This window comes from Melospiza melodia, chromosome 9 (genome assembly GCF_035770615.1).
Source record: "Melospiza melodia melodia isolate bMelMel2 chromosome 9, bMelMel2.pri, whole genome shotgun sequence".
Taxonomy (NCBI): domain Eukaryota; kingdom Metazoa; phylum Chordata; class Aves; order Passeriformes; family Passerellidae; genus Melospiza; species Melospiza melodia.
In genome coordinates, this window is record NC_086202.1 from 14,393,378 (window position 1) to 14,407,239 (window position 13,862).

General features: G+C 51.9%; 1 protein-coding gene across 7 annotated transcripts in view; it reads right to left on the bottom strand.

Annotated features, from left to right (window-relative positions):
• Positions 1 to 11,046, bottom strand: part of DNMBP (dynamin binding protein) — a 34,751-nt gene extending 23,705 nt beyond the window's left edge. The window contains exons 1-4 of one of the 7 annotated variants that reach the window (XM_063163412.1): positions 10,978 to 11,046; positions 4,041 to 4,206; positions 2,551 to 2,729; positions 210 to 332 (exon numbers count right to left, since the gene is read on the bottom strand). In XM_063163412.1, coding sequence (XP_063019482.1) covers positions 210 to 332; positions 2,551 to 2,695 — 268 coding nt within the window. In that variant the 5' untranslated portion in view covers positions 2,696 to 2,729; positions 4,041 to 4,206; positions 10,978 to 11,046. Of the gene's footprint in view, positions 1 to 209; positions 333 to 2,550; positions 2,730 to 2,845; positions 2,868 to 4,040; positions 5,746 to 5,780; positions 7,520 to 10,977 lie in introns of those variants that run through there. The other 6 variants (XM_063163411.1, XM_063163414.1, XM_063163415.1 and 3 more) reach the window with 6 other exon arrangements.
• Positions 11,047 to 13,862: the final 2,816 nt, after the last annotated feature.

A 13,862-nucleotide genomic window follows, 5' to 3' on the forward strand; every position in this document is an offset into this window, starting at 1 on the left:
TGTGTAATGACAGATCATGAGAAACTTGTATCCAAGTGGCAGAAGCCTAGAGGACCATAGTGGATTTGACATGACCTATGTCATGAGGAATTAGGAGATTCACCTCTTTCTTCTGTCACTCTAGGCAGGATACTGTGACTAGGTTCATCCATCTGGAAGGACAGGTGAGGCTTTTGAGGTGCAAAACAAAGGAAGGGAATGGAGATTACCTCTCTGCAATGACAAGCTCCCTGGCTCTTGAGATGTGAAGTCATTGGTACAAACAAGCAGTTTTTCTCCCTGCTTCAAAGGGGGAATATCCACAGGTTCAACAAAGCTGCTAGGAAACTGCCCTAAAAGGAGAATGAGCTGTCAGCAATGAGTCTTTCCTGTGACCCTCCACCATTGCCACCCTCCTTCCAGTTTTTGGGATCTATTCATCTCTGGCTAAAGGAAAATACCCAGTTACCCTGGGTGCCTCAATAGCCTGGTGGAAGAAGAACGAGTTTGGGAGCCAGGAATTCCTGGGGTTTTAAGTACTTAAGAGCTAACAGAGAACAAAAAGCTTTGAGCCCTTGGCTCACTCCAGGCAACCACAGGCTGTGTGCATTGCTGGGACTGTGCCATCAGCATGGAGCTTCCAGGAACAGACATCCTGGGTTTTCTCTGCCCTTACTGCTTCCTTCCCAGCTCAGACCCATGGTGAGGACTAAGGGATCCAGCAGTGCTGGATCATGGGAGCAGTGTCTTCTGACTGGGCAAATCCACTTGGTGCTCCTTCCTCCACAGGGCTTGGTCCCTGTGCAGCCTCAGCACAGAATTCAGGCTGCCACCCTGAATGGGATGGCCACACCTGTGAGTCACAGGCTCTGTCACAGCTTCAGCACTGCTGAGACTCCAGGGACATTCCCCACTGTCATTCTGAGGATCTGTTTCACCATAGCACATTTGTTGGCCATCAGATGATACCCATCAGATACTAATTTCAGTCCTGAGAGCACATGACATGGCAGAGCCCACTGCAAAGTCCACTAAAAATGTATTTCTTATATAATTTGAGGCAAAGGGATATGATGAAGTATGGGCTAGTAACACACTCAGCATTGCCTCTGGGTGACCAAATATTTTCTAATAAAACCTGGAAACACCATATTCTAGACACCCAGAGCTTCACAATGTGTTTAGGCAATTTGACACTTGCTATTCTCTGCTGCTTCCTTCACAGTTTTAACCAACTCTCTTTTTCCTTATCCTTGTTTCCTGCTTTGTACATGGAAACAATATAATGCTGTAAGAAAGGAATTACTGTACATGGAGTTACAGTAATTCCACAGAGTAATGAGTACTAGGCTGCAACACCTCCACAGCTTCTATTATAAAGTGCTTTTTCAATTCCCTATAACTTTAACTTAGAAAGCTGGGCAGAAAACTACAACAGCTGTTCCAAGGGAAAGCAGGAATGCAATTGGGTTTTGAGATAAAGGTCACTAAAAACATTCAGTCTGACTTCAGCATGTTTCTTTATCTTTGAGCTATGACACATATCTGTTTCTTATTCCTTAACAGCTTCATCTTCTATACAACAACCTCACCCATTATGCTGGGAGACAAAACTCTGTTGAAAACTGCACACATAATCCTTGCCCAGTGACTTCAGCCAGCAGCAACAGGGTCAGGCACATGCTCATTCAATGCCACTTATCAGTCACATGGAGCACAGGAGGGAAGTGCTCCTGTCCACCTTTGCTTCAGACAGTACACAGCTTGTGGCTGTCAGGAGAGACCAGACTGCTGCTACAATAGCAGCCCCATCTCTACAGCCAGGGATGAAATCAGTCCCACCCTCTGCTGAAGACAGAGGCAGGCTTATGCTTTGAAGTGGCCTGGCTTTCATCTCCCCAAAGCTCACACATCTTCTTAACATCAGGATTAAGATGAGAAAGAGCTGCCTAAACAGAGACTATGAGGCTCTTAGTGTTTCACTAAGAGCATTCTGCTGCTTCAGAGGTTTCTCACACCCCCCTAAAAGTTTAAGAGACTTGCACACCATTCCAGGCACCAAGATATTGATGGCAATTTGTGCAGGAAGATGCTTTGAAGCAGAAAGGAGGAAGGGGCTGAGTCAGAGGGCTTAGGGGGGACACATGGTCACTGTTGTTCTACCTCCACTGACAAGGTCACTTGGACTGGTTTCCAGAGTGGATGCATTTCCACTCTGAGTGCATCTGTTTCCTTTCTCCCCTTCCACTGCCACAGCAGGTCAGCACACAAGCTAGCCAGGAAATGGGCAGTCTCTCCACAGAGACTGGAACAACCAGTATTGTGAAGCTCCTATCTCCTCGAGAACTGACTCTCCACTAACCTCTCTCAAAAAACAACACACAAGTCTGAATACTTGACACAAAGCTGGCAGGAGACCGGTGGCAACTTGCACTCTCAGTCCCAATCCAAGCCCATGAAAGATTCAGTAAATCAAACCAGGTCCTTCCCCACCAAGGGAAGACATGCTCATGGAGTGCACATTTAGGAGGCACTTGCACAGACCCGGGTGCAAGCACTTCCAGCTCTTACCTGTGACACCTTCCTTCTTGCCAAGGAGCCAGAACTCGTCCACCACAGCCAACACCTCGATGACATCTCCCACGAAGAGGGGCAGCTCTTCAGAGACGCTGGGACAGAAATCAAAGACTGCCCGCACCACAGAGCCAGCCTCCATTGTGCAGGGTCTGAAGGCAGGTCAGTGCCTAAGGCTGAGACAGAGAGAAATTTGTCAGCACCCAGAAACACCAGAAATTATCAGAGATAAGCCCAGGAAGTAAAACCCTTCCTGAGAACAGAGGCAGCAATGCAGCCCCCGTGGTCTAACCTGCCTTGTCCCACCCCTGTGGCTATCTCTGTAGGATAATGTGTTTGTGTTGCAAGAGGGGGGACAAGCAGCAAGAAATTTGGAAGTGAATTCCCGTCAGGAAGGAAGCAGGAGGAGGGGAGGAAGCTCAGCATTTCCCTGACATGTGGGGCACAGCTCAGCCTGACAGGGCCTGGTGGGCAGCCAGCACCACTTGCCTGCACGTCCCACCACACATTCTCTGGCAGGATGGGCACAGGAACTCCCCCTCCCCATGCCACCACTCAGGGCCACAGGAACTGCATGCTGAACCAGCACCACAATTCTGGCCCAGCAAGAGAAGAGGCACAAAGTCCACTCAGGCAGGATCATACCACCATCCTCATTCTCAGACCTGACTGGAAATATCCTTTCTGCCTTCTAGGTACCTGGCTCAGACATTCCCTGGGTGGCCCCACCATTGCTCTAGGCAGAAGTCAGACTGAGATGAGGGTACAGACCCCATTCAAGGTTCTGGGAGCCAAGGCTAAAAATGCCTCCTGGCAGGAGACTTGAAAGCAGGTAAAGACCTCCTTGTCAAGGGCTATGTCCTGGATCCCCCCTTACTCTGGGAAGTGGCTGTTGAGGACATTCTTCTGTATAATTTCTGCTTTTCAGCCTCACTGTCATGGAAGTACACTGCACCAAGGCAGCAGCAGTCCTGCAGCTTAAGCTGCTCCTTTGCCTCCTCCCAAATTCCTCAGGATGGGAACAGAAAGGTTCATCCATCCAAAGCAACCAGAATTCCTCACCTTCACCTCAGACCAGTGAGTCTGCTTTCACTTTCAGACCCACTGCAAATGCAGGCACAGGACAGCGCTGCCAACACCGCTCTGCGGTGCTTTCAGAGCCCTGCCCTCTGCGACGCTGGGACACCGGCGTTCTCCCTGCCAGCCCTCTTGGCACGGGCTGCCTTCCTCCCACATCAGACCCAGCCCCGTTCTGTCCGTGTGGACACACCTGCCCTGCCGTGGGACACGATCTCCTCCCTCCCCAGAGCGGCTCCAAGCGCACTGGGAGCAGTCCCGCTCCAAGCCGCTGATCCCTGTCCCATGTCAGCCCGGCTTGGCAATCCCCTGCCCAGCCTTGGGCAGAAAGAGAGCAGTGACAACTCCACAAAACACAAACACACGGCCCCCAAGGGCAAACTTTCCCCATACAGCCACACACAGCCCACCTGAGCCCCGGCGAGTCAGACAGAGGGGAAGCTAACACAGGCAGGAGAAATATGTTCCCACTGATGAGGTGCAGCCAACTTCCAGCGAGAGTGCCAGTGGGGGAGCCAGGCAGGGAAAGGCTTTCTGCTGACGGGACCATTCTGTTTATCCAGTCCGACTCACCTCCTGGGAACAAAGCGGGTTTGTGCTCAGCAGGAACAGCTTCCTCATCACGTCTCTCCCCGCCCCCAGCCATTCCTCTGCTGCAGCCAGCATGCTGTGCCCCTGCCCACCCTCACCTCTGCCATCCTGTCTGTCTGTCACTCTTATTGCTCTCCACTGCCTTCCCCATCGCACGTGGGCTCCTTGGGACACAGGCTGTCCCTTTGTCACCAGCTTTGTGCGGGCTGTACAAACAAAGAGCCCAATATCCAGCAGCAGACAGCACTCTGCCACCAAAAAGAGATGAATGGACTGGAGTGAATCAGGAGGACAAAGAGCTGCAGTTCAGGATAGCAGAAACCCACTGAGGCAGAAGGAGTAACAGTATTAAAAACATGACCATGTGGAGCAAGGAAAAAGATGGAAGAGCTATCAATTAGCTTAAAAATACCAAAGACAAGTAAGGCTCCTTCTGCTGTTGAGGTGGGGTGCCTGGGGTGTGCTGCTGCATGTTCTCATGGGAACAGGAGCAGCAGCAGGCACAGCAGCAGCAGCCCCTTGCAGGCACCCAGGCTGCCCTCCACCCCCAGACAGGCTGCCAGCTGAGCTCAGGCTCCCAGGAATCCTTGCCATACTCTGAATATTCAAATTCACAGCAGCACTGGACAAAGAGGGGAAAACATATTGCAGGCATAATTGCTGCCTTGGGGTAGTTCCTCCAGGAGTACATGATGGTACAGTGAGATTTCTTGTACGTCTTCTGTCAGAAGTGTAATGTAAGAACGGGCAGAGGTATACAAAGATTACAGTAAGTGTGCTACAGACCCAAACCTGGCTCTGCTACAGTCACTGGTGCTGAGAATGCAGCCCTGCCACTGATCCCACCCATGAGAACAGGAGTGTTCCTTCCTTTAACACACCTGCAGCTCTGGGGACTCATCATTAAAATGTGCAAGATTCTCCAATGAGACAAAGATAGAGAGGGACAGGCAGGACTGCAATAGCTCCAGCATGTATATATTAATTATATAAACTAATTATATTAGTTATAATAAACCACTAACCTACTCACGTCCAAAGCATTCCCTGAGAGGCAACTTGTAAGAAAGCGTGAAGCAACTTCTGAAACTGCCAAAAAAAGAATCCCAACAGGCTCATGTTCCCTCAGCAGTACCAAGAAGAGCAAGATCACTCCCTGACTCCATTGGATTATAGACAGTATGCTCCCGTATTTGCAAGCAGTGAATCAGTCTCGTGGAGTTTGCTTGCTCCATGACACGAATTGAACACAAAATGTTACATTTTCCAGGGCCTTGGCCTTGTCTTACTCCCTGCAGTGCTGCCTGCCAACATTTTCTACAAACCCCCACCTAGAGAAGGAAGCCTCCCAGCATATTCCAGACTGGAAACTTACTGAGTCCAACTCTTCAGACTTAATAGTGGACCCGACCTTCTTCCAGATCCACCCTAGAAAACAAGCATTCAGCAACAGCTCACGCAGAGGCTCCAGAAGGAAAAGCAGACTGCAGGGAGAGCAGGGCTCAGCCTGTGATCCCCTGTGAGTCACAGCTCCTGACAGCTGGCCAAGCACCTCTCACCTCAAGGATGGGTGATCCCTGCCTGCCAGAGGGAAGGAGGAGAGCTGTGCCACAATGGAGCAAACTCTGGGATTTCAGGCTGGGGGAGCTCAGGAGTGCGGATCGCACGGCTCCTGCCCCCGCCCAGCAGCAGGGCCGCATCCAAAGAGAGCCTCACTGTGCAAGTATGAAGCTGTGGCGCAGCAGGAACTCGCCCTGCTGAGAACACACAGGCTCTGTCTCACTGCCTGATCCTGCACAAACCAGGTAACGTGTTCCTGGCGCCCGAGCACAGCCTGCCTGCTGCCGAGCTCTGCGCCTGACACAACGGCATTGTGCAGCAGGGCAGAGAGTGGATTCCCAGGGCATTAATCACTCCCCCCAGTCTGCAGGCATGCATGCTCAGCACACACTAACATTACCTTCATGGAAGAGTGCTTATCCCATTTTGCTGTTAGCTCTGGAGTGTGTCTGGTCCAGCGTGGGCTGATGGAAGCAAGGACCAGAATGAAATTATAGCTATTAACTCTGTTACAATATTGTTTTGAGATCTTCAGCACAGACTGGGTCAGCCAAGAAATGGCATTTGCACACAGACTCTGAAAACTTCTTCTATCCCTGCTTTTCTTGCAGCTGAAATTGTGCAGGGTAAGAAATCCAAAATAACAGACCCACCAGCATCAAATGTAATTGTCAGGCACTTGCTAGAAGTACCATCACTTAGATGGAGGCAGGACTACTAAAGATGCTGAAGCAAGGATTTTAAGCACTTAAGAGATAAGGCAGCAACGCAAAGAGGCCATTTAGGCTGATTACAAGAAGCATTAACAGCCCCAGCAAAAAGGGAGACTCAAAGGGTTTGAGGGCAGCTAATCCACTCCTATCCCAAAGCACTGCTCAGACCATGAGATAAAAAACAATAACGGATGGATGCCACAAATTAAGCAGCAAGGAAACCAAACTTAACAGGTGCTATTGCCACTTGTTTCTGCACTAAATAACACATTCCAGCTTCTCACTCAAGAAGCAGCACTCTTAGAACTGACTATGGAGAGTATGACTGCACTGTAACTGAAAAACTAACATTTCACCAAACAGACCAAAAGATGCCATGTGGGCTTCCACAGGCATGCAGGATATGCACAAGAGGGACAAGTGGATTCTTGTCCAGTGGATGTCTCAATCTCTGTAAGAACTTTAGAACCTGCATGAGCAGGTCATATTGAAATGGTCATATTCCCAGAAATGTACAAAGACAAGCCTGTCACAAAATGATTAGAGAAATTAATATTAAAAATGTTAAACAAATGCTGTCAGTGATCTTCTTAAAAATTGAAAAACACCTTGCATTTCACCTAGGTCTTTTCATACTCTCTCTCACTCATTGTAGCTGTCTGTTCACTGAAAACACAATCCACCCCAGTGACAGAGATACCCCTCAGCTCAGTGCACCCTTCAGCTGCTGGAGGACTGGCTTTGACAAGAGATCTGCTGCAGCTCTTGCTGTGCTCTAGGCTGCAGGATTAGTACCCAGCACACAGTGGGAGGAATCAGCAGTTATGCTTGGCTTCTCACACCATTGTGTCAAGAACAGAAGCTTACTAAGTACATACTAAACATTTCTACCTTTTTCCTCTGTTCCTCCCTGTGTTCTGCAAATCCTGACAGCCCTCCTTCCCTCCTCCATACCCCAATGCATCTGCACAGCCTGCACTGTCCTCATTCACACTTTTAGGAGAGGACATTACCTGCACACCAGCACACCCTGACTGCTCCCACCAGTCTTCAGAGCTGTGGCCACCCCCACTCCCTGCTCAGAGCAGAACATGCTGCTCTGTAAAGCTCCCCAAGGTCCCTGCTCGCCTGCACATTCCTGGGTGGAATAAACAATACCCCGTTGAGCCAGGCTGCCTGGGCCCCAGCTGGAGATGGTGCCAATGCTGGGACTGTGGCTCCAGCAAATGCAGAGCTGATCCTGTGAATCCCAACAGAATGGACAACGCAGCAAGCAGGGCAAACCCCCAGGCTGATGGTGCTGAGGAGAGGAGCCTTCTCCCACCAGGGAATGCTAGTCTCTGCAGCTTCTTGATAGGACATGCTGCTTGTCCCAGCAGATCCCTCAGATCCAGCTGAGCTTCACAAAGTGGGAAACACGAGAGCTCTTCTGCACTCCACCTCCTAACGCCACATAGCTCCCAGGAGGAAGAGGAATCTTCTCAATCTAAAAAGAAATAGCTTTTTTTGCTTTGTCTGTGACCTGATAGATCAAAAATCATTGCTATAAATACATTTTTGGTTGGATCACCGACCCCTGGAGAACCAGGACTATCAAGTAAAGGGCTGCTTAAGCAAGCTCTGGCCTCCCACCACACCTGTGTGGCACAGATGCTCTGCAGTACACCACACAAGTCATTCAAACCACTACTTCTCTCCAGCTGGGCTCTGGCTGTCAGTGCTCTCACCTGCTCTGTCGCAGGACGTGTCTGAGGGCAGGCTGGTGGTGCTTGTGTGGGTTAAGAGTGGCGTGGCAAGGAAGCAACAGGAGCTCGTGCTGAGCCAGACAGCAAGCAAATGGAAATGATCTGGAAACTAGAGCACAGCATCAATTTTTAATACAAAGCAGGACACCTCGCCACAACACATGAGCAAGATGACTGTGATGGATATTTAATCTCTGGCAGTGGGGAGCCAAGCATACAAAGGCCAGAACACCAGCTTGGGAGGCCAGTGTTTCCCAAATTCTGTATGCTGTGGGAGCACACACCTTACAGGCTGTGTTACAAAGTCCTGTCTTCTCCAACCATGTACCACCCCAAGGTACATGGTTGGGTCTTTTCCCAGTTTTGCCGACAGGCTAAAATTATACAACTTAGAATACGGAACAGACAAAACCCCAAGAGCAGAATCACCATTGATGTGCAGTACCTGTGGCTGGGCTACAGGTGGTGAGTAGCATACAATTACAAAATTAGTCATTACACCTTGAGTACATATTCAAAACAAGTTGAACTGGGACTACAAGGACATTCCTTAACCAGTACTGTAGCACTTGATTTTGCACCCTGAACAATAGTCTTCAAGATAACTTTTGGACAGAAGCCCATTATGATGCTTTGGGTGGGGAGTCCAGAAATCTGGAAATAACTTGAAATTTTGACTTGGAAACTCTGTTCTTTGCTCACCATGACTCCTGTTCTGTACTGTATCTGCAAAGAACCTCAGTCCTCAGCAGGGACTCTGCTGCTACCTGAGCCTCTTCCTTTCAGAGTTCCTGGGTGCTCCTGAGAAGGAAGCAATAAATTTCATCTCCCCACAGAAAACTTCTAAAAATAAGACAAAGTAAAAACGATATGACTCAGAAGTGGGGTTGAGTAATGTGATTAGAAATATACTTTTGCTAGAGGTTAAAGGGAAATTATCAGTTAAGGCAGTGAAGTGCTGAGGTAAGCACAAGTCAGGCTGTCCCACCTAAAGTTACATCACCACTGTCACAAAGTCCATCTGAGGTCACCCACTGCAGGGACACCTCATCTGCACTCAGAACCCCAAGAGGTCACACAGCCATGGTTCCCATGACAGCTGGCAGAGGTGGTGCCCTGTAAAGCTCTAAAAATCACTCCTTTCCTCTGCCCCGACTGCTCAGCTCCTCCCATCCCATTATCAACAGTGCTTTAAAACTTGTATGTTCAAGCTAGTTTTTAATGTCACTGCTAATTCTAAGCAGAGCAGCTGGAGAGACAACTGAAACCTTTGGCCCTGAGAGAAGAGAGGATGTCACGAACAGAAAGTGGAGGCCAGCTCAGAGACGTGGGCACTCTCGGCGCTATGGAGGCCTCACACACGAGCAGGACGCATTTAGACACTGCCCAGCACGACTCACAGCCAGAGTGAGTCAAGATGAGGGGGATGATGGTGACGTCTTGTAGCACGGTACTGAGGCTGTATTTGGCAAAGCATCTGCAAAACTGCAAATTCTGTATCTATGAACTCTTTCAGATGAAGAGATAAAATCTCAGTGGAAGCAGAGGCAAGGGGAAAGAAAGCCTTTTCAGAAGAAACTGAAAGTTATGGAATCATGAAAAACTCAAAGCAGACGTTTATGCGTATGACACAATTACAGGCTTCCTAGGTACTACAGAAAGAATGAAAGGCCAGAAGTGGAGAGAGAATTTCAAACAGCAGGAACAGCAGCAGAGATGTTTGAACCCAAAGGCCAAATTACATCAATGACAGGATCGGCTGAGGTACCACTTAAGGTCAACAAAGGGACAGCAGAGGAGCAGCAGCTGCCTCTCAAGAGTACTGAGGGTGACCCAAGCTACATCCCCTGGCAGGGCCACTGGAGGAGACACCTCCAGTGTCAAGGCAATGGGGCCAGGCTGCCAGTGTTGCAAGAGGAATTTGTTTGCAAGAGTGAAAACAAACAGGGAATTCTTTTAAGTTTCTCTTTTCAGGCTGCCTTGAACCGAGTGAATGCCCTCGGAGGAGCACCCGGGAAAGGCACAGTGCTGCAGCCTTGAGCTTCTGCTCTCTGTGTACAACCACTTGTGCCACCCTCACGGGTGCAAAAACTCCAACTCCCGCTGCCAAACCACCGTGGGACGGCCACATAATTTCTAAAGGGCCAGGTGCTCGCCTGCAACAAGCTGTCCAGGCAACACCAGCCACCATCATCTGCCTGCCGGCCTGGTGGTGACCACCCGGGTTAGCACTGCCTGAACAGACACGGCTTGAGAGAACACAACCACAAAGTGCAATGTGGGGAGCAGACGGGCGGCTCCCGCGGTATGGCACAGCTGCTCCACGCTGCCCAGGCACCCGAAGTGCTCCCAGGGCAGAGTGTGTGCTGTGGGACGGGGCACAGCGAGCACCCAGCTGGGCACGCAGGGCTGGAGGGCCACACGCTGCCCTGGCGCGGCTGGCACGAGGGGAGCGCACCCAAGCGAGCTCGCAGCACCCCAGCCTGGGGCAGCCGCCGCCGGCCAGCGCGGCCCAGGGCAGCCCCGGCACCGGCAGCCCCCGTGCCCGCGGCCAGCGAGGCCCGGAGCGGAGGGCGGGAGGCGCCGGCGGGGCGGGGGCCGGGCCGCGCTGGGGCCCGGTGGAGGCGCAGGCCGGGGGCGGCCGCGGGATGGGGGGAGGCTGGCGGGGCAGCGGCCAAGCCGGGCAGCGGCGAGCGGGGAGCGCCCGGCTTCCCCTGGCCGCTCCGGCGGGTCCCTACCTTCTCCCGGCCCGCTCCGGGCGCTGCGGCCGCTCCGGCCCTGGGGGTCCCGCTCCCGCCTCCGCCCGCCCGCGGCCGCCCAGCCCCGCCCGGGCCCCGGCCGGCCCGGCCCCCAGCGCCCGCCCCGCCGCCCGGCTGCCTCCGCCCGGCCCGTCCCGGCGTGGTGCCGCTGGGTAGGCGGAGCTGCTCGGCGGGGCTGGCCCGCAGCCTGGGGAGCCCAGGGCCGCCGGTGACGTGCGGGCTTCTCCCTGTGCAGCACCGCGCGGCCCCGGGCTGCGAGGCATTCCCCTCGGCGGCCCACGGGGCCAGCCCGCCGCGGGACCCGGCGCCCACCAAGGCGTGCAGCCCTCCCCGGGCTGGACACGGCCCTCGTGCGCCATGCACCGGGCCAGGCTGCCGGCAGAGCACCCGGGAGCCCGGCGCGGAGCCCGGCAGGCAGCTGCCTGTGCGAACCCTCTTCTGCTTCCCCTCAGAGCGCTGCCGCCTCGCACACACTGCGGGGCTCCCCTTCCCGCTGTTGCCTTGTGGGAATCTCGCTGCCTGCTCGGCTTTGGCTTTGGCAGCCCTGACGAGTGGGTCTACACTTCCATCTGGTGCAGTCTCAGCTTTGCCGCTAGCAGCCTCCTTGGCTGCTTAGATACATTGTAAGACCGTGCCAAAGCATTAAGATGGAGAAAACCAAATTTCTCCCCAGCAGAAATCCATGACGGAGAGGGCCAGTTTGTGCATCACAGAGGATCTGGCATACAAAGTATAGTGGGTCCCGCGCTGGATTTCCTGGCAGGCTAAAAAAAGCCTCCATGCCCCAAGGGATACCATCCCTCAGCAACACGTAGAGCCCGGAATCTCTAAATCCCCCTGAGCAGTTAGCACTGTTTGGCACTTGTTTGTGCATTTAGCTACAGTTCTCCATAGCAACCACACAGATCTCAGCTTGACTTGCCACCAGCCAGGAGCGGGTGAGCAGAACGCGTCGCACGCCGGCGCTCTGAGTGGTGTCAGTACGTGCACAGGCTGGGTGCCGATTCCCGTTTGTTCTGCTGCGGGGGGGACCCGCGCCGCTGCCTTGGCACGATGCCGTGGGCAGGGGGCCTGAAGCTGCACAGGTGCTCTATTCTCTGCAGGTGTGGATGCTTGTGGACGGTTTCTTGGTGCTGAAGAATGGACACCAGCTCCTGCCACAGGGCTCTAGATGTCATCTGACCCAAAATTTCTGTTGTTCTTGCCTGCCAAAGAAGTTTATGAGTGTTTTTCATCATCTCAATCCCTCCTGCAGCCTTTCAGGTCACTGCCATGACCAACTCTCTCTTGCTGTCATTCCCATCCAAGCTGCTTAATTTTTCGTTGAGTTCACTTATTTCTATTTTCCCTTTTCTGCCTCCTCCATGCCAGATACAGAAATGAGAAGGCATTGCATGCAGAGTTCTACCTGCCCTCTTGGTTCTCCCAAGATCCTCACAGTTTTGCTTGTAAGAATTCTGTTTCACTTTCCTGGGCCTGGCTTCACTTTGTTTAAATGTTTTCCAGTGTCTGCATACAGTTCTGGTCCTTTCATCCCAGAAAGGGTAATAGAGAGTTGAAGAAAGTTTGGAGGCAGGCAGTAAGGATGCTCAGAGACATGGGAACAGACTGTAGTGAAAGTACAGTAATCACTGTAGTGACTGTAGAGTGAAAAACTGTAGGCTGGGACTCTTCAGCTTGGTAGGACATATGGCAGGGAAGAGGTCTACAAAATCATGACTGGCCCAGAGAAGATGGGGAGGATTAGCTGTGTCTTCTGACACAAACCTGTCAACTGTTTTTGCCTTGACCAAAGCCTCAAAAGCCTAAGAAATCCCTATCTGGCAGATGTTACATCCAAAGGTTGTGCCCTTTTTAGCCCACCCTTCTTGCAGCACTGGGGCTCATGGCACGTGATTGAGGGGTGTCCTAAAAAATCCTGCCTCAGGAACATTTTGTAACCATGTTTTCACGTGGAGAGCTCAGCCACGGCCAAGTGGAGCTCTACCAAATTGTTCAACACAAAAATATTCAGAGCTGGGAGGAGAAAGAACTGGACAAATCCCAGCCCAGAGAAAGGGACATCCAGAGGGTGGTATATTGCAGGAACCCTTTTGTAGGGGAAACACTTGTGACTGAGACTCTAATTTTTCTGCTGCACTGCCAACCCCACAGCAGCCAGCGAGGGTGACTGATGTGGCCTCTGGGGCTGGTGGTCCTGTTCTACGGAAGGAGTCTCCCTGCTCTCTGACCCTGCCCTGAAGACTGGAATTGAGACAGTCCCACATTTTCTAGCCCAGGGCTCCTTTTACTTCTAGGGTTAGGGTTCCACCTAGGGTTAGGGTTTTGAAAACCACTAAGCCCAGAGCTCCAGGCACACTGGAGCTGTAAAAGGCATCCCAAGGGGAACACAAAACTGCAAAAACACGTCTTATTCCACAGCTTTCTCCTTTTGACCAGCCTTAGCCCAAGGCTGTATTTACTGCCTAGGCTTAGGGTTCTGAAAACCACAAAGCCCAGAACCCTAACCCTAGGTGGAACCCTAACTGTAGGTCTGGCAGTAAATATAGCCTTGGGCTAAAGCCGGTTCCAAGGAAAAAACTGTGGAGGAAGCCACATGTTGTAGCAGTTTTGTGTTTCCCTTGGCATGCCTTTTGCAGCTGCAGTGTGCCTGGAGCTCTGGGCTTTGGGGTTTCAGAACCCTAAGCCTAGGCAGAACTGTAACCCTGGGCCTAGCAGTAAAAGCTGCCTTTTCAAGTGTCCTTACCTGAGGGCGAAGCATGGTGCTTGCACCCAAAGGACTATTGTTCATGTGCTCCTTTTCTGAGTGCAGCTGACACCAAGGATGGGGTTCATCATCCTTGGAATTCACTCGTGGCATTTCA